General features: G+C 44.2%; 1 protein-coding gene across 2 annotated transcripts in view; it reads left to right on the top strand.

Annotated features, from left to right (window-relative positions):
* Positions 1-27,464, top strand: part of LOC112222287 (metabotropic glutamate receptor 7) — a 120,682-nt gene that overhangs the window by 33,347 nt on the left and 59,871 nt on the right. The window contains exons 2-7 of one of the 2 annotated variants that reach the window (XM_042304061.1): positions 8,744-8,960; positions 18,815-18,950; positions 19,655-19,809; positions 23,238-23,375; positions 25,608-25,670; positions 25,780-25,980. In XM_042304061.1, coding sequence (XP_042159995.1) covers positions 8,744-8,960; positions 18,815-18,950; positions 19,655-19,809; positions 23,238-23,375; positions 25,608-25,670; positions 25,780-25,980 — 910 coding nt within the window. The remainder of the gene's footprint in view (positions 1-8,743; positions 8,961-18,814; positions 18,951-19,654; positions 19,810-23,237; positions 23,376-25,607; positions 25,671-25,779; positions 25,981-27,464) is intronic. The other variant, XM_024385041.2, reaches the window with a different exon arrangement.

Here is a 27,464-nt window from a genome sequence, read left to right as displayed (position 1 = left end):
GCTCTCTCTCTGAGCGATCATGATTCTCCATCTGAAAGATGGGCTTTGGTTTACATAGAGGATCAGGTTTGAGTAAGAGTCCCTGAGGGTATGCACTGTCCAGTCTATTATCCATTGAGTTAGTCTGCTGTGATTTGTATCTCAGAAGACGATAACATATTCACCCCGGTGATAGAAGAGATAGATGGTTGCCATTTCTATGACAGAGAATCATAACGTAGCTCTAGCATATGCCACCCATGTTTTTGAGAATCGTTTTTCATTGGGCCTTGCATGGTTCATCCTTCACAATGAGAGAGAATGAGCAATAGCCACATGGCAGACAGACAAGTCAAGTGCCAGAGAGGAGTAAACGGTTAGAAATAAACAACATAAACATCCCTTTTCTCGCTCCAAATAAATTATCCTAACCCTTCACCTATGTTTAGAACCATCCACCTCGCTGCTTTGTAGCCGGCGGTATGTGAAATAACAGTGGAAAGGGCAAGCTGCACTAACTTACTTCACAGTAACGTCTCTAACCTCTCTAATGTCTCTAACCTTTACACAGTAACCCCCCCACTCACAGTAACGTCTCTAACCTTTACACAGTAACCCCCCACTCACAGTAACGTCTCTAACCTCTCTAACGTCTCTAACCTTTACACAGTAACCCCCCACTCACAGTAACGTCTCTAAACTCTCTAACGTCTCTAACATTTACACAGTAAACTCACAGTAACCTCTAACCTCTCTAACGTCTCTAAGCTTTACACAGTAACCCCCCACAGTAACTCTCTAACCTCTCTAACGTCTCTAACCTTTACACAGTAACCCCCCACTCACAGTAACGTCTCTAACCTTTACACAGTAACCCCCCACTCACAGTAACGTCTCTAACCTCTCTAACGTCTCTAACCTTTACACAGTAACCCCCCACTCACAGTAACGTCTCTAACCTCTCTAACGTCTCTAACCTTTACACAGTAACCCCCCACACACAGTAACGTCTCTAACCTTTACACAGTAACCCCCCACTCACAGTAACGTCTCTAACCACTCTAACGTCTCTAATCTTTACACAGTAACCCCCCACACACAGTAACGTCTCTAACCTCTCTAACGTCTCTAACCTTTACACAGTAACCCCCCACTCACAGTAACGTCTCTAACCTCTCTAACGTCTCTAACCTTTACACAGTAACCCCCCACTCACAGTAACGTCTCTAACCTCTCTAACGTCTCTAACCTTTACACAGTAACCCCCAACACACAGTAACGTCTCTAACCTTTACACAGTAACCCCCCCCCACACACACAGTAACGTCTCTAACCTCTCTAACGTCTCTAACCTTTACACAGTAACCCCCCACACACAGTAACGTCTCTAACCTCTCTAACGTCTCTAACCTTTACACAGTAACCCCCCACTCACAGTAACGTCTCTAACCTTTACACAGTAACCCCCCACTCACAGTAACGTCTCTAACCTCTCTAACGTCTCTAACCTTTACACAGTAACCCCCCACACACAGTAACGTCTCTAACCTCTCTAACGTCTCTAACCTTTACACAGTAACCCCCCACACACAGTAACGTCTCTAACCTCTCTAACGTCTCTAACCTTTACACAGTAACCCCCACTCACAGTAACATCTCTAACCTCTCTAACGTCTCTAACCTTTACACAGTAACCCCCCACTCACAGTAACGTCTCTAAACTCTCTAACGTCTCTAACCTTTACACAGTAACCCCCCACTCACAGTAACGTCTCTAACCTCTCTAACGTCTCTAAGCTTTACACAGTAACCCCCCACACACAGTAACGTCTCTAACCTCTCTAACGTCTCTAACCTTTACACAGTAACCCCCCACACACAGTAACGTCTCTAACCTCTCTAACGTCTCTAACCTTTACACAGTAACCCCCACTCACAGTAACGTCTCTAACCTCTCTAACGTCTCTAACCTTTACACAGTAACCCCCACTCACAGTAACGTCTCTAACCTCTCTAACGTCTCTAACCTTTACACAGAAACCCCCACTCACAGTAACGTCTCTAACCTTTACACAGTAACCCCCACTCACAGTAACGTCTCTAACCTCTCTAACGTCTCTAACCTTTACACAGTAACCCCCCACTCACAGTAACGTCTCTAACCTTTACACAGTAACCCCCCACTCACAGTAACGTCTCTAACCTCTCTAACGTCTCTAACCTTTACACAGTAACCCCCCACTCACAGTAACGTCTCTAAACTCTCTAACGTCTCTAACATTTACACAGTAACCCCCCACTCACAGTAACGTCTCTAACCTCTCTAACGTCTCTAAGCTTTACACAGTAACCCCCCACTCACAGTAACGTCTCTAACCTCTCTAACGTCTCTAACCTTTACACAGTAACCCCCCACTCACAGTAACGTCTCTAACCTTTACACAGTAACCCCCCACTCACAGTAACGTCTCTAACCTCTCTAACGTCTCTAACCTTTACACAGTAACCCCCCACTCACAGTAACGTCTCTAACCTCTCTAACGTCTCTAACCTTTACACAGTAACCCCCCACACACAGTAACGTCTCTAACCTTTACACAGTAACCCCCCCACTCACAGTAACGTCTCTAACCTCTCTAACGTCTCTAACCTTTACACAGTAACCCCCCACACACAGTAACGTCTCTAACCTCTCTAACGTCTCTAACCTTTACACAGTAACCCCCCACTCACAGTAACGTCTCTAACCTCTCTAACGTCTCTAACCTTTACACAGTAACCCCCCACTCACAGTAACGTCTCTAACCTCTCTAACGTCTCTAACCTTTACACAGTAACCCCCAACACACAGTAACGTCTCTAACCTTTACACAGTAACCCCCCCCACACACACAGTAACGTCTCTAACCTCTCTAACGTCTCTAACCTTTACACAGTAACCCCCCACACACAGTAACGTCTCTAACCTCTCTAACGTCTCTAACCTTTACACAGTAACCCCCACTCACAGTAACGTCTCTAACCTTTACACAGTAACCCCCCACTCACAGTAACGTCTCTAACCTCTCTAACGTCTCTAACCTTTACACAGTAACCCCCCACACACAGTAACGTCTCTAACCTCTCTAACGTCTCTAACCTTTACACAGTAACCCCCCACACACAGTAACGTCTCTAACCTCTCTAACGTCTCTAACCTTTACACAGTAACCCCCACTCACAGTAACATCTCTAACCTCTCTAACGTCTCTAACCTTTACACAGTAACCCCCCACTCACAGTAACGTCTCTAAACTCTCTAACGTCTCTAACCTTTACACAGTAACCCCCCACTCACAGTAACGTCTCTAACCTCTCTAACGTCTCTAAGCTTTACACAGTAACCCCCACACACAGTAACGTCTCTAACCTCTCTAACGTCTCTAACCTTTACACAGTAACCCCCCACACACAGTAACGTCTCTAACCTCTCTAACGTCTCTAACCTTTACACAGTAACCCCCACTCACAGTAACGTCTCTAACCTCTCTAACGTCTCTAACCTTTACACAGTAACCCCCCCCACTCACAGTAACGTCTCTAACCTCTCTAACGTCTCTAACCTTTACACAGAAACCCCCACTCACAGTAACGTCTCTAACCTTTACACAGTAACCCCCCACTCACAGTAACGTCTCTAACCTCTCTAACGTCTCTAACCTTTACACAGTAACCCCCCACTCACAGTAACGTCTCTAACCTTTACACAGTAACCCCCCACTCACAGTAACGTCTCTAACCTCTCTAACGTCTCTAACCTTTACACAGTAACCCCCCACACACAGTAACGTCTCTAACCTCTCTAACGTCTCTAACCTTTACACAGTAACCCCCACTCACAGTAACGTCTCTAACCTCTCTAACGTCTCTAACCTTTACACAGTAACCCCCCACTCACAGTAACGTCTCTAACCTCTCTAACGTCTCTAAGCTTTACACAGTAACCCCCCACTCACTGTAACGTCTCTAACCTCTCTAACGTCTCTAACCTTTACACAGTACCCCCCCACACACAGTAACGTCTCTAACCTTTACACAGTAACCCCCCACACACAGTAACGTCTCTAACCTCTCTAACGTCTCTAACCTTTACACAGTAACCCCCCACACAGTAACGTCTCTAACCTTTACACAGTAACCCCCCACTCACAGTAACGTCTCTAACCTCTCTAACGTCTCTAACCTTTACACAGTAACCCCCCACACAGTAACATATCTAACCTTAACACAGTAACCCCCACTCACAGTAACGTCTCTAACCTCTCTAACGTCTCTAACCTTTACACAGTAACCCCCCCCACACAGTAATGTCCCTAAACTTTACTCAGTAACCCCTCTTTGGCTCACTTTCTCTCTCTTTCGCTCTCTTCCTTTCTCTCTCCCAACCTCTCCTCTCAGCTCCCTCTCTCCCTTCCTTCACAGCTTTGCATTTAATTTTGTCCTCGAGGCAGCTCTGCAGAGTGGTCATGAAATATGATTTTAAACCTAACCTTAACCACTCTGCTAATCCTATAACACCTAACCCTAACATTAAATGAAGACCAAAAATCGAACTTTTGTTGTTGTGAATTCTTACGATAAAGCCAAATTTGACTTTGCAACTGTCCCATCTAGCGGAAATCGCTCAGTTCTGCCTCCAGGGCAAGATTCATGACAATAAAAGCAAGCTGTCCCTTCCTTCTTCTTTCTAGGCTGCAGCTCTGGATGGTTATTCAGAGAGGTAGGCAGCACTTTACGGTGGTAGATCTATAAAAGAGTGTCCCCTATAAGAGACCGCTGTGTTTTCCTCCCATTGATCCAGTCAGCCCTGATACATTTAAGAGCAAGCTGAGCGATTACCCTTAGCAATCTTAACTCTGATCCATACCACAAATGCCAGGCGCCAGACATCAGCTCTGGGTAATTGTGATGCTGAAAAGGGGGCATTGTTAATCTACCTTTTTTTGTCCCTCGTTCCTGTGCCTGAGTTCAATTGCTCATGTTCAATTCATTCTGATTTGAATTGTGCTTGAGTTATTATGGTCTAGACTGCCTAGATGGGCTGCAGTCACTACACTACCTTATGGTGGGACTGAGAGAATGGAGAAATGTGATTATGTATTGTTATGTACAACAGGCTCCACTTCACTGTAGAGACCCTATGCGTCATCTTATCACAGTCAGACGTCAGCAAGTGCAGGGTGGTCTATTTTAACGTAGGTTGTCTATTGGCTGAGCTGGTAATTAATGGTGCGTTACAGAAGGATTCAATATTTAGAATGCAACGTCCATTTAAGACACTTGTAATGAAAAGAGTGCTTAGAACAGCCTGATCAATGGGAATTTTACTAAACCTATCGCTGAAGCAGATTGGATTTTGCTTAATGAAGCAGGATAGTGACAGAAAAACAGAACAGTTCACCTTTTGTCCCTGTGATAAATAGAGGAGGAAGTAATCAAGCTCCAAAATATTGTAATTTAATCCTTCTATTTTACACAGTATTCTAGATACATTACAAACTGGAGTCTTGCTTAATTTGTAGTCCATTAGCTAGCGGAGAGAGAGGTGCACAGGTGTGAAATCCTTATCACAGACTGTTTATACCCACAGCGTCTCGTAGTATTGTAGTCATGTGGGAAGCTCTTAGTCTCACTCCCATGAATTTACTGATTGAAGGTTTAGCTTTATTCAGCGGGAGGTCAAAGGGGTAATTAAAAAAGGCCCAGAGTAAGTAGTGTGTAAGAATTATATCAACAGGCCATGAGACATGGGGCAAATCTTGGTTGTGCTCCCAAAATAACACACAGCCCACTTTCTGCTTCTTATAGCATTTCCTGCAGCAAGAAGCTCAGGAGAGGATAGTTTGTTTCCAGCCCTGTTTCTGAAAAGATGTGACTCAACAATCTATCAGACCTATATAAGACCTCTGGGGCGCCAGAGTGCATCATATTATAAGAACAACAACATTGATGAGATACAGCTCCTACCAAACACTGCAAATAGGTACTTTCAGAGAGACTGAGACAGAGAGACGGAGACAGAGATACAGAAAGAGAGAGAGAGAGACAGAGACAGAGAGACGGAGACAGAGAGACGGAGACAGAGAGACGGAGACAGAGAGAGAGAGACACAGAGACGGAGACAGAGAGACGGAGACAGAGAGACGGAGACAGAGATACAGAAAGAGAGAGACAGAGACACGGAGACAGAGATACAGAAAGAGAGAGACAGCGATAGAGAGATAGAGAGACAGCGATAGAGAGACAGAGATAGAGAGAGAAAGAGAGAGACCGAAATAAAGAGAGAGTGCATCATATTATAAGAACAACAACATTGATGAGATACAGCTGCTACCAAACACTGCAAATAGGTACTTTCAGAGAGACGGAGACAGAGATACAGAAAGAGAGAGACAGAGAGACGGAGACAGAGATACAGAAAGAGAGAGACAGAGAGACGGAGAGACGGAGACAGAGAGACGGAGACAGAGATACAGAAAGAGAGAGACAGAGACACGGAGACAGAGATACAGAAAGAGAGAGACAGAGAGACGGAGACAGATAGACGGAGACAGAGAGAGAGAGAGAGAGAGAGAGAGAGACAGAGAGACGGAGACAGAGAGACGGAGACAGAGAGACGGAGACAGAGAGACGGAGACAGAGAGACAGAGAGACAAGACAGAGAGACGGAGACAGAGATACAGAAAGAGAGAGACAGAGACACGGAGACAGAGATACAGAAAGAGAGAGACAGCGATAGAGAGATAGAGAGACAGAGATAGAGAGAGATCGAAATAAAGAGAGAGAGATAAAGAGAGTGAAAGAGAGAGACCAAAATAAAGAGAGAGAGATAAAGAGAGTGAAAGAGAGAGACAGTGTGTTAAAATACAAATCCTGGCATTCTCTTTCTCATCCTTTTATTACATTGTATCATAGTTTTTTTAAAAGTAATTTAGCAGATGCTCTTATCCAGAGCGACTTACAGGAGCAATTAGAGTTAAGTGCCTTGCTCAAGGGTACATTCAATATATTTTTTACCTAGTAGGCTCGTGGATCCAAACCAGTGACCTTTCGGTTACTGGCCCAACGCTCTTAAATACTAGATTACCTGACTGCTGCCCACTTTTGAACCAGAACACTAAATTCTAACTCACTGAAGTGGTTTAGCATCTGACAGTATTCCCTCCCCTGAATTTGTGTAATTGTATTACAACCAGAACGGATGTTGTACTTGCATATACGTTTGGCCGTTCAACATGTATTAAGTTGCTTTGAACATGACCTCCTGTTCCCATCCTCTATGTGTCTGCTTTGTGCAGTAGTAGGTCAAAGCCATAACTCATACTCAGTGCTGTTAGCCAGGGTTGTGGAATTCCATCAGTGGGCTTCTGTGTCCTCATTCCCCTGTTTCCCCAGTGTCCAGCTGCTTCTGATCAGCCTAATAGGAATGGATTGCATTCAAACAGCAGCTTAGATAAGATGGTGTGATGGGGTATCTCAACCATATCCAACAATATCAATGTGATGCACCCAGCCCACCTGAGTTATTCAAGGTAGCTGGTCTGTACCTGAACACTCATAACATCTCTGTGATTGCACCGGGGACAGGTGAGGAGGGGTGAGGAGGGGTGAGGAGAGGAGGGGAGAGCCTAGGTGAGGATGGGTGAGGAAAGCAGAGGAGGGGTGAGGAGAGGAGGGGAGGGGAGAGCTGAGGTGAGGAGGGGTGAGGAAGGGAGAGGAGGGGTGTGGAGGGATGCGAGAGGTGAGTAAGGGTTTGAAGGGATGTGAGGGGTGAGGAGAGGTGAGAGGTGATGAGGGATTTGAGGGGTGAGGAGAGGTGAGGAGGGATGCGAGAGGTTAGGAAGGGTGTGAGGGGTGAGGAGGGGTGAGGAGGACAGAGGAGGGATGTGAGGGATGAGGAGAGGTGAGGAGGGGTGAGGAGGAGAGAGGAGAGGTGATGAGGGATTCAAGGGGTGAGGAGGGGTGAGGAGGGGTCGGGGTGAGGAGGAGAGAGGAGAGGTGATGAGGGATTCGAGGGGTGAGGAGGGTTGAGGAGGAGAGAGGAGAGGTGATGAGGAGAGAGGAGAGGTGATGAGGAGAGAGGAGAGGTGATGAGGGATTCGAGGGGTGAGGAGAGGTGAGGAGGGATGTGAGGGGTGAGGAGAGGTGAGGTGATACCAGTGTCTTATAAAATCCTATTTAATTTACACATCACCAATAGCATTTGATGGGGTAAACAGCAATACTTATTTGAGAGCCAAGCTGTCTGTGATAATTATAGGGGACCGGGAACATCTCAAGTGATGATACACTGCTTAATAATACTAGTAATGATGATATTGCTTTTATACAGTGCTTTTTACTAGGTCTCACTAGGTCTCAAAGATTTTTTTGTTCTCTGTCTGGTTGAAACTCGTGTCATCCACCATCAACATTAAGCATATTCAGCATGGAGTATTCAGTTTGGTAGAACACATTCAGTTAGGTAAAACACATTCAGTTAGGTAGAACACATTCAGTTAGGTAAAACACATTCAGTTAGGTAAAACACATTCAGTTAGGTAGAACACATTCAGTTAGGTAGAACACATTCAGTTAGGTAAAACACATTCAGTTAGGTAGAACACTCAGAACATTGCAGACAGAACTATAATGAATAGGGCTGAAAGTTGTATACTGTTGTTGCACCCTGTTGAGCATAAGAGGGGTAAAATCTCTTCTCATCACTTCACTCTCCTCCAATCAGATCCCTCAGATCAGCTATGCCTCCACGGCCCCAGAGCTGAGTGATGACCGGCGCTATGACTTCTTCTCTCGGGTGGTTCCCCCAGACTCATTTCAGGCCCAGGCAATGGTGGACATCATCAGAGCCCTGGACTGGACCTACGTCTCCACCGTTGCCTCTGAGGGCAGCTATGGAGAGAAGGGCGTGGAGGCCTTCCAACAGATCTCCAAAGAGGCTGGTAAGTAATGGAAGTAGTAGTGGATATGATATTGTAAATGATAATATACTGTGGTTAGATTTAGTTTTGGAGTTATTTCTCAAAGCGCTGTAGACATGTTGTTCCTCTTGAAGCATTTTTCACCTCTGATTCCATACAGACAGGGAATGATCACAGGTGAGAATGCCCTCCTCCACCTTATAGCAGGTTATAATTACACTGCCAATTTAAGACATGCAGCACACTGACGGGAGGGAGGGAGGGAGGACACTGACGGGAGGGAGGGGCTGTTTTGTCCATCTGGGGCTCACTATGGACCAACAAATTGCTGTAAATTCCATGCTGAGACTACACAGACAATCATATTTTGTAATAATTTAAGAAGTATTAATGTATTGACAACAATTATCATAGTGACTTCTAGTACTGTGAGTGACTTTCAGCTCTGTGAGTGACCCTGAGTAAAATATGATCTAAGAATATAAGAGTTTGTTCTGTGGGTGCTGGCAATATCTGTTGTGTGGGAGAACTCTCAATTCCATTTCCATCCCAGCAACAGAGGCGCTGCTTTAAGAAAGGATTACCTACTTCATCATCTGGACCAGGAAATTACATTCCGTGATCTACGCTTCAGCATTCATACAACTCCTCCCCCGACAATACCACTGTACCTAGGGAACCAAGGTTACTTCCTGATTCTCACCTTGACAAGAGAGGAAGAGGCGAAGCAGGAAGGGTTATCTTCCGCAAAAATCTGTAAAAAATAATCCCAATGCGTTTCTATGGGCTTAATATGTAGGCCTGCCTTTCTGGCTTTGGGACAACGACTCCCATTGTTAAGAAGGAAACATGAGCCATTGGGCACAGATCTAGTTTCAACATCTAGTTTTGATTTACATTTGGTTGAGTTGTCAAAGTGATCACATAATTTTTGGGGGTTGGAACTACATGGCAACAACGTTTATCCAACCAGTTTTTGCCCAGCATCTCGTCATTATATACAGATCTCTGCCTTATCCTTTACAGATCCCAACTATTTTCCTGTAATCTGCAGCTACTAGCTAGGCCCCTGTCAACCAATCCTGAGCATCGGTACTGAGGATTGATGCTAGTGTAGAGGAAAGGGGTCGAGAGCTAATGATATCCTTAAAGATGGTGGATAAATTAAGATACATTAGTTCACTCAGGCCGTTTCACTCAGGACGTTTCACTTAGGCCGTTACCATTTTAAAACATTGGCAACTTCCTGTCTACTTTAGGGAGTGGCTCTCCCATAGACAGAGCTTGGTCTGGTCTACTTAGTTCATTCACTTCCATTGAAACAGAAAAATGAGGGAGTGGGATGTCTCACTTCCTTTTCCGTCTCTGATATCCCTTGGGCGACTATAAGAAGTCTGGAGGACATGAAAATTTAATTTGTTCATGTGCAGTGTGATCACTCATTAAAACTTTAAGAGGCTGTTGTGGCGCTGGAGAGAACAGCTGCAGGATGAGTCTCAGCAGAACACTAAGAGGGTATTGGGAAGAAACGTCCTGATGATTTAGTGGGTTACTTTGGAGGGGATTTTATTTCAGTGTGTTACATACTCCAACACACATGGTGGGTCTGCACATGGTAGGTCTGCACATGGTAGGTCTGCACATGGTGGGTCTGCACATGGTGGGTCTGCACATGGTGGGTCTGCACATGGTAGGTCTGCACATGGTGGGTCTGCACATGGTAGGTCTGCACATGGTGGGTGTGCACATGGTAGGTCTGCCCATGGTGGGTCTGCACATGGTAGGTCTGCACATGGTAGGTCTGCACATGGTAGGTGTGCACATGGTGGGTCTGCACATGGTAGGTCTGCACATGGTGGGTCTGCACATGGTAGGTCTGCACATGGTGGGTCTGCAATGACCAGATGGTTTTCTGTCTGTTGTACTTCCTTCACTGGTGTTTTTGTCTCAGCAAAACGCTGCATTGATAATATTGTTGTGACTGTAAAAACATCACAGACGAGGGAGTTAGGAATGTATCTTGCTGTTCTGGTTGACTCATCCATTACAATAGAGCTGCAGTCAGGGAATGCCCTTCTGTATCCCCATACAAATCAAATAGGAATCATTTCCCTCAATGAAAGCCCTGCACACTCTAGGCATTGTGCTTTTGATAAAAGCTTTGATTTCAGAATGATAACTCTCGATATTCATAACATGAGAGAATGTGTCATTTGCAGTACGAGATGCTGCATTGGATTGAAATGAATAGGCATCATACTGTATTTGCACTGAAGCAGTGATGCAGTAGAAATCTCTCCAATAACATTGAAAGAGAAACGTGCAGTCCCAGATAGAGCCATAGTTTGTTGTTTGAGTTGATCTGTAGGGCCTTCAGATGTTTCTGGAAGTGACATGGCAGATGCATTAGTAACATTCTCGCTTCACCACTTCAAGGAGAAGCTTCTCCCGGACTAATGCAATATGGCTGCCCATTATCCCGAGCAGAGTGTTGGTCAGCTCATAATGATCTGCTCTGTTTTCCACTCTCCTCTTTCTCCCTTGTTTTGGTAGTATTCCACCCTTGCAGTTTAATTTGAATGAGTTGTCTTTGCTTTAGAATTGTAGCATGGGAAGATGAATCTTGTTTGTATTTTTCTTGGTGTGTACCTCTGGATTGGGTCCAGTGTAATGGAGTTAGTTTTTTCTCTTTGATAAACAAACTCATGCAGCGCGTTTGAGGATTAGATTCTCCCACAAACATCACTCTTAAATTAATTGCTGTATGCTGCCACAGCCGGGTTTTCATATCATTAGTTTGAACAATGAAAAACCTGTCAAAGGCACTCCAAATATTTAGCCGAGGGACTGAAGCGGAAAAATGTAAGAGCATTTTATTTTACATACATATGGAGTGACTGCCCTAGTATTTGACCAATAGCTTGATGTGTTCTCAGAATATGAGCATTCTAAAGTGGAAAAGTGTGCTTCAGCAGCCGTCCCCGCTCTCCTCTAGAGACAACGTGACAGTGGAATGGAACGTGGGATAAGGAAGGAAGGGGTTCATGTGCACAGAATAGCAATGGAATTATATTTCTGTGGGCTCCCACTTGAGCTGCATGGGGAGGAAAGTGTCAGTGGAGGGAGCCTGTCGTCGTTCTGCCTCTGCTCCAGAGGTGATAAATATAATTGGAGCATTATGGATCCCCCTCGGGGGTGGAGTGATGGTACGATTGGGGTTTTGCGGGGTAGTGGGGGGACAGAGGAATGGATAAGAGGGGTTGAACCCATCAGGGACCACTGATTTCTGAAACGCCACCGTCACATCCTGGAGTGCATTTTGGGAATCTCCGGGATATGGGGATGAATAATGGACGCTGTTAATGTAGCACACGGCCCGTGGCACTTAGACTCATCAGCCTAGGACCATCAGCCTAGGGCTAGCAGGAGCCTGATGAATTAAATCATCATTATTTTATCTGTGATATATTAATCAAGCTGGGACATGTGGAGCACTGAGTTGGAGGGGGGAGAGTGTTTAATGTAGATACCGAGCAGTAGGTCTGAAGCTACAAATGAAATATTGTGCACGTCCCAGGATGTTAATTTCACAAAAACCACATTCTTACCCAATACTTTTAGACTGTTGCATTAAAACTATGTTTGAGGTTCCATGTTAGAATCGCCGATGTATAAGATTTGAATACTCCACACAGGGCAGTGTGAGGAGTAAAACACTCCCCTCTATGATGCCCCTTGCATTTATCTCTCACAGTTATCATTTTTTTCCTAACGGAGACAGTGGACTGCTCTTTGGCTGCCATCGGACTGCTCTTTGGCTGCCAGTGGACTGCTCTTTGGCTGCCTGTGTAAACAGAGAGCTCTTTCTTTCATGCCCAGAGAACAGACACTCTGCCAGTGGCAGGTGAAGACACTCAAACCCACAGCACTAGACTCCAGGCTCTGATGTCTCTGCCTGCCTGGTGTTCTCATCTTGACTGAGTGACAAGGAATTCTGCAGTCATTCAATAATTTAGCCTCAGTTTCAGAGCACATAGCCAGTCTGCAGCCTTCAGGCAGGCTAGTCCTCACAGAATATACCATCCGGGTGAAAATAAAAAAATAAAAAATGATTGTCAGGTAGAGTACACCGGATAGGTGCAGTAAAATGTGTTGTTTTACAGGGTCAGACATGGTAGTACGATAGGTGTTGTTTTACAGGGCCAGCCATAGTAGTACAATAGGTGTTGTTTTACAGGGTCAGCCATAGTAGTATGATAGGTGTTGTTTTGCAGGGTCAGCCATAGTAGTACAATAGGTGTTGTTTTACAGGGTCAGCCATAGTAGTATGATAGGTGTTGTTTTACAGGGTCAGCCATAGTAGTATGATAGGTGTTGTTTTACAGGGTCAGCCATAGTAGTACGATAGGTGTTGTTTTACAGGGCCAGCCATAGTAGTACGATAGGTGTTGTTTTACAGGGTCAGCCATAGTAGTACGATAGGTGTTGTTTTACAGGGTCAGCCATAGTAGTACGATAGGTGTTGTTTTACAGGGTCAGCCATAGTAGTACGATAGGTGTTGTTTTACAGGGTCAGCCATAGTAGTACGATAGGTGTTGTTTTACAGGGTCAGCCATAGTAGTACAATAGGTGTTGTTTTACAGGGTCAGCCATAGTAGTATGATAGGTGTTGTTTTACAGGGTCAGCCATAGTAGTACGATAGGTGTTGTTTTACAGGGTCAGCCATAGTAGTACAATAGGTGTTGTTTTGCAGGGTCAGACATAGTAGTATGATAGGTGTTGTTTTGCAGGGTCAGCCATGGTAAGGTGTTGTTTTACAGGGTCAGCCATAGTAGTACGATAGGTGTTGTTTTGTAGGGTCAGCCGTAGTAGTATGATAGGCGTTGTTTTGCAGGGTCAGCCATAGTAGTACGATAGGTGTTGTTTTGTAGGGTCAGCCGTAGTAGTATGATAGGCGTTGTTTTGCAGGGTCAGCCATAGTAGTACGATAGGTGTTGTTTTGTAGGGTCAGCCATAGTAGTACAATAGGTGTTGTTTTGTAGGGTCAGCCGTAGTAGTACAATAGGTGTTGTTTTGCAGGGTCAGCTGTAGTGGAATGATAGGTGTTGTTGTACAGGGTCAGCCATAGTAGTACGATAGGTGTTGTTTTACAGGGCCAGCCATAGTAAGGTGTTGTTGTACAGGGTCAGCCATAGTAGTACGATAGGTGTTGTTTTACAGGTCAGCCATGGTAGTACGATAGGTGTTGTTTTACAGGGTCAGCCATAGTAGTACGATAGGTGTTGTTTTACAGGGTCAGCCATAGTAAGGTGTTGTTGTACAGGGTCAGCCATAGTAGTATGATAGGTGTTGTTGTACAGGGTCAGCCATGGTAAGGTGTTGTTGTACAGGGCCAGCCATGGTAGTACGATAGGTGTTGTTTTACAGGGTCAGCCATGGTAAGGTGTTGTTGTACAGGGTCAGCCATAGAAAGGTGTTGTTGTACAGGGTCAGCCATAGTAGTACGATAGGTGTTGTTTTACAGGGTCAGCCATAGTAGTCCGGAGCCCCTGGAGCAAGTTAGGGTTAAGGGCCTTGCTGAAGGGTACATCAACAGATTTTCACCTTGTTTGCTCGGATATTTGAACCTGCAACCATTTCGGTTACTGGCCCAATGCTCTAACCGCTAAGCTACCTGCCACCCTTAAAGGTTAGTGCTATCTGGAATCCTTGTGACGTTACCCCATTGAAGTTAAACATTTAAAATGGTTAAGCTAAGGGTTAGGGACGGGTAAGGGTTAAGGTTAGGGTAGTGGTTAAGAGTAGAGTTTAAGGTAGGGACGTCCCAAGGATTCCAGATTCTACTAACCGAAAGCAAAACCACTCAAAAGGCTTCTTATCTTCATCAGTGACTGGCTGCCATGGTCCCATGTCTCTGTCAGCTTCCTGCTACAAGGTATGGCCTCTGCTTCCCTATACACCACACACACTGTGACAGTGACTGGCTGCCATGATCCCATGTCTCTGTCAGCTTCCTGCTACAAGGTATGGGCTCTGCTTCCCTATACACCACACACACTGTGACAGTGACAAGCAGATTTTCATAAGACTTCTCTTTCACCCTAAATTCTAGATACATTTTAGTTGGATTAATCCTCATCACCTATAATACCCTCCGACCGACAGACAGACAGACAGACACATAGACAGCCCCCAGAGCTAAAAGGTGTGGCTAATACCTCTCTAAGAATTAGCCCTAGTATATTATTAGAGTTTCCCAAAAAGGAAACCTTGTTCGTAGCAGTGTCATAAGCCCTCCCAGAGCCCTGAAGAATCATATGGAATCTCTGTGCTGAAATGGAGCTTTAGTGGTGTCCCTATGAGACCCTCCGGCTGCTGCTACAGCTCCACAGATACACCACAATACCAGGCTACACTTTTCATTTTAACAGGAGAGCCCAATCCTCAAGCATTTAACAGACCAGCCGCCAGAGAAAGGAGCTCAGCTTTTGTGTTCTGTCCACTTAAGGAGGATTACAGGAGCCATCCTCACTGTCTTTGTAGAGATGTGGCTGCTGCTTTTTGGGATGGTGAAAGGGGGATGGAGGAGAGGGGGAGAACTCGGAAAGAGTCATTTAGATGGAGCTGTCTTTAGCTGTAGCCCAGTAAACAGGGTCTGGAGTTTTGTTTTCTACTCTGCCAGCTAGAAGCCTGAGCAGACAGCCAATTAGTTGATTCCTCCAATTTCTTGGTCTACTCAGGGAAACCAACCCAATGTTGCAAAGGTTATCTGGTATTAGGAGTGCTTGAGCAGGAGATATTTTAATTAGTTTTGATAGAGAAGCCTGAGTGTCGATTTAGGACCAAACCTGCCTGCAGCTCGTCATGTAGCTCCAGTTATCATGTGTCTTCAGGTGTAATGTCTGTTTACGCTAGATGGTTAGGTCGGCCCGTGCACTCACATCTGCTTGAATACAATTAAGCTATTTGTTAAAGATACGATTTGATGTTTATATTCTGATAATGAGCTCTTGAATGTGACCCGAGGATGACATATCTATCAAACTCTGTCAAACGTAATGTTTGTTTTTCTCTCTTCACAAAATGGTGGCTGCAGTCTCTCCTCCAGCACCAGAGTTTTCATCAGCTCAACACAGAGATACGGGATGATATTTAAAGATGACCTTAAATGCTTGACAGGAGCAAATTAGGTCCTATTACAGGCCCTTCATTTTAGATTCAGACAACCATGGATTAAGCTAAATGATTGCCTTAATCAATATTCCCCCAAGGACAATTGCCAACTAAGTTTTGGCCACATCTCTGAGGTGACTGTCACGGGAGGCTCGCCACATATCTAATAACTATTTAGCGACGCAGGGAAGCAATCAGTCAGTATCTTTCGTCCTGCACAAACTCATTAGCACTGACCTGTCTGAACATGATTCATTGTCAATATTAATATCCTCATTGTTTGTGTGGTCTGTCTCCACACCTGCTTGGTTGACTGTCCATTGTGTTGTGTCTAATAATGATGTTAAATGAAAAGTCAATGGGGAGGGGACGACTTGAAAACATCTGTGTTCACAAAGTGTGAAAAGTCAATGGGGAGGGGACGACTTGAAAACATCTGTGTTCACAAAGTGTGAAAAGTCAATGGGGAGGGGACGACTTGAAAACATCTGTGTTCACAAAGTGTGAAAAGTCTTTCCACGTCTCCCTTCTAGAAGAATGGTGCCGTTTCCTATTGGTCTTCTGTTGGACTTAGGATTCACCCACAGCCCTCGATTAAGAAATGTATCACACTATTCATTTGTCAGGGTTTTCCTTTCAATTGCTACTTCCTATGCTGTGATGTACCACTTACTGTAAACCACTCAGCTCACAGCATGTGACTCAAATGTACATGGGGTGTAGAGTATGTATACAGTGATTGTCTTTTTTTAGTCATCCATCTATCTCACATACCTATAGCGAAGATGAAAACACAAAACAATATGGCTCTTCCTTTCAGCATCACCTTGTTTGAAAGCGATCCATATCCATATGGACCGGATTTCCAAGAGTCAAGGTTAACCTTGACTTGAGGGTTTTAAGTGTGTGTTTTGAATTAGAGCTGGGGGATATGGACAAAAAGACATATCACAATAAATTGCCTGAATTGATGCAATAATGATAAATAGCAAGATAAGTTTATAACCCTGTCCATTATGTTACGCACGCCTCTATGAAGAGGGAACGCAAGACCCTGCTACAACTAAACTCTCCGTGCAGTGAAAAAGGTATGGACTGTAGGTGCAAGTAAGAATGACAACAGGCAGAATGTGGTACCGTTTACAAGGACTTTATTCCTTTACACGGTAATATGGGGAAAAGGGGCTGGACGGAACCAAAGCAAAGAAAGTAAATCTCAAAGCCCCCCCCTCTCCTATCTTACCTGCCTACCCACTACTTACCTAATTTAGCACCACCTGGTGCCCTAACCAAAATACAGGGGGTGGTCCGCCCAGGTCTTACCTAGTGTGCCTAGACAGTGAATATACTACGGGTATATGTATGCCCGCGGTCCTCTTGCCTAAGCACTCCCAAGGTGCCTTCCCCTTCTCCCCTGGGAACAAATTAAACAGAATATTAAACAATTTCACAAACAAACTAAGAAACAAAAGACATCAAATAAGCTCTATCTGAGCAACCACCATTTAAAAATATATCCTTTAAACTACTACTGCTAGTTTAATGGTTGTTGCCATCAATTTCACGTTTATAATGTTCTGTTTATTGTCCCAGCTCTAATTTGTATATGTTCATGTATGTTCCAGAGGGCTCATCATCTCTCTCTCTCTCTCTCTCTCTCTCTCTCTCTCTCTCTCTCTCTCTCTCTCTGTCTCCCTCTCTCTCTCTGTCTCCCTCCCTCTCTCTTCTCTCTCTCCCTCTCTCTCTCTCTCTCGCTCCTCTCTCTCTCTCTCTCTCTCTCTCTGTCTCCCTCTCTCTCTCTCTCTCTCTCTCTCTCTCTCTCTCTCTCTCTCTTTCTCTCTCTCCCTCTCTCTCTCTCTCTCTCTCTCTGTCTCCTCTCTCTCCCTCTCTCTCTCTGTCTCCCTCCCTCTCTCTCTCTCTCTCTCTCTCTCTCTCTCTCTCTCTCTCTCTCTCTCTCTCTCTCTCTCTCTCTCTCTCTCTCTCTCTGTCTCTCTCTCTCTCTCTCTCTCTCTCTCCCTCTCTCTCTCTCTCTGTCTCTCCTCTCTCTCTCTCTCTCTTTCTCTCTCCCTCTCTCTCTCTCTCTTGCTCTCTCTCTCTCTCTCTCTCTCTCTCTCCTCTCTCTCCCTCTCTCTCTCTGTCTCCTCTCCTCTCTCTCTCTCTCTCTCTCTCTCTCTCTCTCTCTCTCTCTCTCTCTCTCTCTCTCTCTCTCTCTCTCTCTCTCTCTCTCTCTCTCTCTCTCTCTCTCTCTCTGTCTCCCTCCCTCTCTCTTTCTCTCTCTCTCTCTCTCTCTCTGTCTCTCCTCTCCTCTCTCTTCTCTCTCTCTCCTCTCTCTCTCTCTCTTGCTCCCTCTCTCTCTCTCTCTCTCTCTCTCTCTCTCTCTCTCTCTCTCTCTCTCTCTCTCTCTTCCTCTCTCTCCCTCTCTCTCTCTGTCTCCCTCCCTCCCTCTCTCTCTCTCTCTCTCTCTCTCTCTCTCTCTCTCTCTCTCTCTCTCCTCTCTCTCTCTCTCCTCTCTCTCCCTCTCTCTCTCTGTCTCTCTCTCTCTCTCTCTCTCTCCCTCTCTCTCTCTCTCTCTCTCTCTCTCTCTCTCTCTCTCTCTCTCTCTCTCTCTCTTTCCTTCTCTCTCTTTCTCTTTTTTATTTCTGTGTATCTCTCTGTATATCTATCTCTTTCTTTCTGTGTATCTCTCCCTCTGAATTTAAGGTGGGATCTGCATCGCTCAGTCTTTGAAAATTCCCCACAACCCCAAGCTGGAGGATTATGACGAAGCCATCCAACAACTGCTGGAAACGCCCCACTCCCGGGGAGTCATCATCTTTGCCAGTGAAGAAGACGTACGGTGCGTAGAGCAGTACACAGCATCCAAATGCATTTATGAACGCACTGGGTGTCTGAAACACAAACATGCCTCCAATAACACAAACAGAAAGGTGCCTGGGAGGGGAACCGAGAATGTGGAATATCACAACAAAGCAGCAGAGATATTGTTCAGTTTACAATGCCTCAAGGGATATGTCTCTGAGAGGAAACATGATATTTTTTTAAAATAAATAAACTGAAGGATGGATAGACAGACCATAGTAAGAGAAAAAGAAAGAGGGAGAGATGGAGAAAATATGAGGGGGAGAAAAATGGAGAGAGATAGAGGGCTCTTGAAGTCCTTTCATATCTTCTATACATCAATCAATGGAGACTGCTGAGGGGAGAACGAACTATAGTAATGCCCGGAATGGAGTCAATGGAATGGTATCAACCACATGAGAACCACATGTTTGATCCAATTCCCATTGACTCAATTCCAGCCATTATTATGAACCGTCCTCCCTTCAGCAGCCTCCACTGACATCAATGAATTTGAAACACAGTGAATATAAATAGGTTCATCGTGTAACTTAAATATACATTGATATAAATATAAATAGTACACAACTTCTGCAATATACTGATATGCATCTTGATAGGTTGCTTGATAGGTTCCCCATGATTTTGGATTGCATGTATCCCTTTTGCTTTCTCCTCATTCCCACATGGCTGCCCTTGCAGGGGACTTCTCAATGCCACCAAGAGAGCCAATCAGGTGGGCCATTTCCTGTGGATTGGGTCGGACAGTTGGGGGGCGAAGAGCAGCCCAATACACCAGTTGGAGGACGTGGCAGTGGGAGCAGTCACTATACTGCCCAAACGCTCATCTATTAAAGGTAATGGTACACACACACACACACACACACACACACACACACACACACACACACACACACACACACACACACACACACACACACACACACACACACACACACACACACACACACACACACACACACACACACACTGTTTTACCAGTCAGCAGTGACTTATGTAGCAGTTCCACTCAGTGTCACTGTGATGATAGCCACTCATCATTACAATCTGGGGCCTAGGTGGAAAGTGAAGTGTGGATTTTTGTAAAGCTTTTTTTAATTAAAGTGATCTAGACAGGACAATAGATGGCAAGATGAGTATAATAAACCAGCATGCATCATGACGTCCCTTTCAGAAGAAATTCAGCTGAGTCATGATTAGTCATCATCCCTTGTCACAGTGCTTCTGATGATAAATCTGACTGTGTGAGAGCGCAGAAACCTGTGTAGGATTTGGACCTTGAGTATGTCACAGCTGGAGATGAAACATCAACCCAAACCTTGTCTTTGTACTTGTTATCCATTATTATTAATACTGCTTATCTATAGACTTCATTGTTTATTAATTCCTTTTCACACAGTATAAGTTTTAAAACAAGAGTTCAATAAAAATTCATCAAAATATAAAGTACATAGGAGATAGGTGAGGTGAGAACTGATTGGACTTATAGAAACCTCACAGTAGGCTTTCTTTCTCGTGAATTACAATGCCCAAAGAAAAAAACGTATTACAGTGTACTGTCATTCCAGGAAGTACCGTAGCATATAGACTTCACATACAAAACCCATTATTATTGTCCCACAGAATGAAATTGGAGAGGGGACTGTGGATCGGTCTAAATCGGCCAATCAGTGTAATTTTGTAAATGACCGATCTCTATGGCAAAACACATCATTCACTCAAGTTTCATCAAAATCGTGCCAGTGCTGTGTTTTGCCATAGAGATCGGTCATTTACAAAATTACACTGATTGGCCCAAGAAAGGAGTTATAGTAATTAAGTGACATTTGTGAGTCTCACCAGAGCGGAAGAGGCGAAGCAATCAGGATAACTGGGCCCAAAATCTGTCTTCTCCAGCAAATGGTGTTTTTTCATTTTTTTCCTCTCACCAAGCGAGGAGGTATTGTATGGAAGTCAATGGGAGCGTGTCGAATTTGGTAAACAAAAAATGTAATGGTTTATTTACTATTTGTGGCTTATTTGATTAAGTAGATGTTTCGCAGCGCTTACTGTGGGTTGTTACTGTGGGTTGTGTACTGATAAGTAGGACCAGGGTTGGGTAGGTTAATTTCTAAATGTAATCCATTACAGTTACCTGTCCAAAATTGTAATCAGTCACGTAATTTATGGATTACCCAAACTCAGTAACGTAATCTGATTATATTCAGTTACTTTTAGATAACTTTCCACTTAAGAGGCATTAGAAGAAGACAAAACTCTATGTTACCAATTGAACGTCATCTATTGCAGGATAAATCCATGTTAAAGTTTACATAGCTGGCCATATATGGATGTTAAATTTTACTTGTTGGGTTGGTTATGTAGGCTTCTTCTCACCTATGGCTTTCTACTACATATAATACGATTAAATTATATCTTTACATTAAAAACCAAAGTCTATCAGAATTCCAGTCATTCCAATAAATGTTATACCCCTTGATCTTCAAGAATAGAACTTGGAAATTTGGAAGTATAGACTAGCCAAATTGTTTTACCTGAGCATGACCCCAAAACTAAGGACTTATTGGCCAGCCCTACTCTGTTGTTTATGATTTTGTTGTCATTGAGGACTGATTGGTCTCATTGATTCGAGATGAAAAATAAATGCTGCGCTCATGGAATGGTATGCTTGGAGCACTACTGAAAAGTGCTATTTACATGTGAAAAATGAATGCCATATGCTGCATTTGCTATAGGACTTGTGTCTACCTTTTTATTGGGGACACTTTGATATCTTGATAATATGCAGCTGTTTAAAGGGAAAATCCACAGATGAAACAATAACAAAATGGAAACCCTGCCTCTGTTTTGGTAAAAAGCTGAGGGATGGGCCTGGAGAAATGTAACCACTCTCAGATTAATAGACAATGCTACAGTATGGATGAAAGGACTGATCGTTCACCATCCTTCACTCTGTGGTCCAACTCATCCCAAACCATCTCATTTGGGTTGATGTCGGGTGATTGTGGAGGCCAAGTCATCTGATGCACCACTCCCCTCTCCTTTTTGGTCAAATAGCCCTTACACAGTGTAACGGTCATCGTATGAAGAAGGTGTGGACCAAAGTGCAGCGTGGGTAGTGTTCATGATTATTTATTTAAAAAACTGAACACTGAGACAAAATAACAAAACGTAACAACACGAAACAGTTCTGTCTGGTGTAGACACAAAAACAGAAAACAACTACCCACAAGACACAGGTGGGAAAATGTTACCTAAGTATGGTTCTCAATCAGAGACAACAATAGACAGCTGCCTCTGATTGAGAACCACACCCAGCCAAACTCACAGAAATAGAAATCATAGAACACAAAAACATAGAATGCCCACCCCAACTCACGCCCTGACCAAACCAAAATAGAGACATAAAAAGGATCTCTAAGGTCAGGGCGTGACACACAGCCTGGAGGTGTGTTGGGTCATTGCCCTGTTGAAATACAAATGATAGTCCCACTAACCACAGATGGGATGGCATATTGCTGCAGAATGCTGTGGTATGCCTTGAATTCTAAATAAATCACACACAGTGTCACCAGCAATGCACCCCCACACCATTACACCTCCACCTCCATGCTTCACGGTGGGAACCACACTAGCGGAGATCTTCAGTTCACCTACTTTGCGCCTCACAAAGACACAAAATCTCAAATGTGGACTCATCAGACTAAAGGGCAGATTTCCACCAGTCTAATGTCCATTGCTCGTGTTTCTTGGCCCAAGCAAGTCTCTTCTTATTATTGGTGTCCTTTAGTAGTGGTATCTTTGCAGCAATTCAACCATGAAGGCCTGATTCACAAAGTTTCCTCTGAACAGTTTGTGTTGAGATGGACACATGACATCCCAGAAAAATTGAAATGTGCTAGTCACATGCGATATATCAATTGGCCCAAGGGGGGTGCTGAATCATTAGTGGAGGGTGACATGTTTACTATTGTCTTGTTTATTATGTATCCTGCTTTTTAATTAATGTCATATTAATGTCATTTCCAAGATGAAAGCCCTGATGAAAGCCCATGTGGTACACAGGAACTGCAGTGGTCAAAACTTGATAAAGAGTGGTTTATTTGTACTTCGTAGCTATGAGACTAATACAACTCCTAAATGCCAGTACAGCGCTGCAGCTGCAGCAACACTGCCCAAGTCTCGCATCATTTCCCCTAGGTTGGGTTCTGTTGGTAATTGGTGGAGATCTTAAGAATTCTCTTTTCTTTTTTCGATTCCCCAGGGTTTGATGAATACTTCACCTCGCTCACCCTGGAGAATAATCGCCGGAACGTGTGGTTCGCCGAGTTCTGGGAGGAGAACTTTGACTGCAGGCTCCTTAGTTCCTCCAAAAGAGAGGACACCAGCAGGAAATGCACAGGTAGGTAGCCAACAGAGATTTCTTTGGTTATGTGGTTAAGTTTTTTCATGTTTGTTTGTTTGTGGGAGGGGTCATTACTATTGGAAATGGTGCACTATGAAAAGAATACCGATGTAGGATCTACATTTGATTACCCTGTTGCAGGTGAACCTCCTGCAATGCGGGAAATTTGAAGCTTAAAAAGGCTTCTGAAGTTTGCAATTTCCACTTAGAAATGTCAGACTCGATTTTCTCTTAAGAAAAATATATCAACCCCTTCAAAAATGTCCATTAATTATAATCCATGTAATAATTCACACTTCCTGTTGGTGCAGGATTATGTTTTTATAGGTATCTTAAGATAATGGTAGAACACATCTTTACAAATGAGGACTCTGAGGTGTAGTCCGCTGGATAATGTAAATAGCTGGTCCTACTGGGATAGTAAAGTTGTGCCCAGCTGGGTAATGGCATCATGCCAGCAGTGCTAAGCTGTGATATGTATGCTAAGTAGGTAGTAGAGCAAACATGCATGCCATTTGGAGAGGTGCTGAGCAGAGGAACTACACAGAAATGTTGAAAGTAAGTAAAGCTCTGCTACAGTAGCTCACTTGATGCTCCCAAAGAGCTTTAATACTGACGATGTTTTGATCTCGCTGCAAGCATTATTTGCAATGAGGTGTGTTGGGACTTGGGAGTATTGATAGTGTGGAAGTGTTGCATACTGTGGTGGATACTTTCTATCCTCTAGGTATGCCAGCAAAGGGCGAAGATGTACAATGTCACTGAGTCAATGCTAGTGACAGGGATTGATACATTTTATATGGCTTATGGCTGAGATGTACTGCTGACCATACAGTAGTTGTTGGTACAGTATCTTATATATACCGTCTTTCATCATTTCTTTATGTGCCACATGCTTCAGATCCTTGCACTTACTAAACCACATAAAAAATGTATGTAGAATATCAACAAAGCGTATAAGCATTGTACAAAGACACAAAAAGGTCGGTGTAGAGCTGCTTCCATTTCTCCATCTAACCAAGCCGATCCATATCCATATTTATGAATGTCAGGTACTAAGGGGAAGGTTATTTTTTTTGCATTCAAAGCTTATGCATTCAGTACTCTACTCACTGCTCTGGAGAACAGGAAAGGTTATGTGTGGGCTGAAATGTATGTTGAAAGGAGAGAAACTGGAGAAAATGTCAACACTTATTACTTTTGACCTCCTTCAGCTTGCGCCAGTCTCCCACGTTGTAGTCATATTCGTCATGGCCACACAGACTGCCTTTTTTCCTTCTTCTCAAGTTTGCAATGTGAACTGGGAGTCTTTATTTGGTACTTAAATGTGAAAATCACACAGTAATCTCCTTGCACTCGAGCAGCTTTCCCCACAGTGCTGTATAGCGCCCCATTCATCTGTTATTTTGCACTGTGTATTGACGAGCTGCTTTCCTGTTAATGCATCCTTGTTCATTACTGCCTGCGTCTTTCAAATGAATATATTCAGCGTCCATATGCCATGCTTAATGATAGAACCTGTTCACATTAGCACGTTGAAAATGTGCAAAATACCGCAGTCAAAGGATCCCCACCTAAACTAAGTGTGTGTGAGAGAGCGAAGAGATCCCCTACCAACCTGAAGCCATTCATTTAGACATTCAGTATCACCAGTGAAATGAAAATGCCTAGAAAATAATCCAAAGGGAAGAGTGAAGAGACTGAAAGGGAAGAGACCGTAATAGAACATGGTGCTGCCAGAGGTGCTAGGAGATGCCTCCAGACCAGGGCTGTCAAACTCATTCCATGGGGGGCCTAGTGTCTGCTGATTTTTGGTTTTAAGACCTAGACAACCAGGTGAGGGGAGTTCCTTACTAATTAGTGACCTTAATTCATCAATCAAGTACAAGGGTGGAGCGAAAACCCGCAGACACTCTGCCCTCCGTGGAATGACTTTGACACGTGCTCTAGAAGCTCATCAAGGCCTTGAACACTCTTAAAATGGGACAAATGTGATACAAATATATAGGGCCAATAGCGGCCTGACTTCACTATGAAATATATGCATATGTACATATGGTATCATTTATACCTGGTTGTCTCCTCCTTGGCTAGCACTTCTTGTTTTACACTTCTACAACAGGACTCTGCAGGACTATGACCCATGCCGTGCTACAGTATATGATCAGGGTGACTAATTCACAGTGTGTGACTGTCCTTTTCTTGTCCTTTTTCTTTGGTCCTCTGTAGCTCAATTGGTAGAGCATGGCACTTGCAACGCCAGGATAGTGGGTTCGATTCCCGGGACCACCCGTACGTAAAATGTCTGCACGCATGACTGTAAGTCGCTTTGGATAAAAGCGTCTCCTAAATGGCATGTATTACATATGCCCTCTCCTCTCTCCACTGTCTTGTCCCTCAGGCCAGGAGCGGATCGGAATAGACTCAAAGTACGAGCAGGAGGGGAAGGTGCAGTTTGTGATAGACGCGGTGTACGCAATGGCTCACGCCCTCCACAACATGCAGAGAGACCTGTGTCCTGAGCACTCTGGCATCTGCCCTGTGATGGAGGCAGCCGAGGGGAAGACTCTGCTCAAGTACATACGCAACGCCAGCTTCAACGGTCAGTACATTGGTTAACCCCTGACCGTGTTGATTTGTGCATCCTCATTAAACATATAGGCAAAGTGAAATGCCGCAAGTTTCATATAAGTACATATTTTTATTTGTGTTCCAGTGTAATTTGTTTTGTGCAAATACAATTAAACAAGGACAGGTGAGAAGTAAGACAGAAGCATGGACAGTAAAGAGATAGAGTGGACATTGCTTTAAAATCCACATGTTTTTCTCAGTCCACCAATAGAATTTGCCATTTCATTTCTGAACATGCAGTCACTACAGGCACTGGATTCTCCTATGTGTGATGTGTTGAGCAACAATTAATTAAACATTATAAATTAAAGTGCCAGCGGACCACATACTGTAAATTCTCCAAATCGTGGAATGTCCAACTCTCTCTGTCCGTTCTACTAGATCAAATTCTATGGAACAATAATTTCTCCATGGGAATGAATGAAGTTGATTGAATTTAGTTGAATTGAATAGAGGAATGATTGGAGGGTGTACAGTAGGGGTGGTGTGTTGTATAAGTATGACAAACCTTGCCTGGGAGATGGTAAATTGGTATTTCTCAAGTATGTGTTGTTTCTAGGTGAAATGGGTGAAATAAAATCAAATGAAATTCTACGTGGCATAACCATTTCTAGAAGAGACTTTAGAAAGGTCTGAAGGCTAATATTTTCTTTTGGTCTCAGAAAGAATTTAGAAAAGCCTTTGTAGCTGCCAACTTCTCTCCAGTTGGTATTTAACACAATTCATGCGGGGGCACAATTCATGCAAATGTACAATAATGAATAAGTGTTTCTCACAGCATTCAGAAAAGGCTAACAAGCTGTTGCTGTATTTTGTTGCACTCTTTCTGAACCTATACAGTACCTGCTATGCACTTGCAATAACACTGTCACAGAGGAATGCTCGGCTCACTAAATTAGCCATTGCCCGGTCTACCCCGGCTGATTCAGTATTCAGATTCACTAACCCTTGTACTTGTAAGCCAACATTAGTACTCCCATAGCTTTGACAGACATACCTCTTTGTTCTTTACTGCATCCTGTCTGGACTGTGTTTGTGGGTGCGTGTGCATGTGCATGTGCATGTGCATTTGTATGTGTCCATGTGTGCCGTATTTGTTGCTCTCCCCACGGTGCTTGAGACACCGAGCTGAAGAGAGTGAAAGAAGGAGAATAATGAAACAAGAGAAGTGCAGCAGTGGAGCCCCCAACCCACACTGCTCGACACAGCACAGCAGTAGAGCCCCCAGTCCACCCACACTGCTCGACACAGCACAGCAGTAGAGCCCCCAGTCCACCCACACTGCTCGACACAGCACAGCAGTAGAGCCCCCAGTCCACCCACACTGCTCGACACAGCACAGCAGTAGAGCCCCCAGTCCACCCACACTGCTCGACACAGCACAGCAGTAGAGCCCCCAGTCCACCCACACTGCTCGACACAGCACAGCAGTAGAGCCCCCAGTCCACCCACACT

Source organism: Oncorhynchus tshawytscha, linkage group LG22, assembly GCF_018296145.1.
Source record: "Oncorhynchus tshawytscha isolate Ot180627B linkage group LG22, Otsh_v2.0, whole genome shotgun sequence".
NCBI classification, from domain to species: domain Eukaryota; kingdom Metazoa; phylum Chordata; class Actinopteri; order Salmoniformes; family Salmonidae; genus Oncorhynchus; species Oncorhynchus tshawytscha.
The sequence above is the reverse complement of the archived record's forward strand: the minus strand, read 5'-3'. Positions and strand labels throughout refer to the sequence as shown.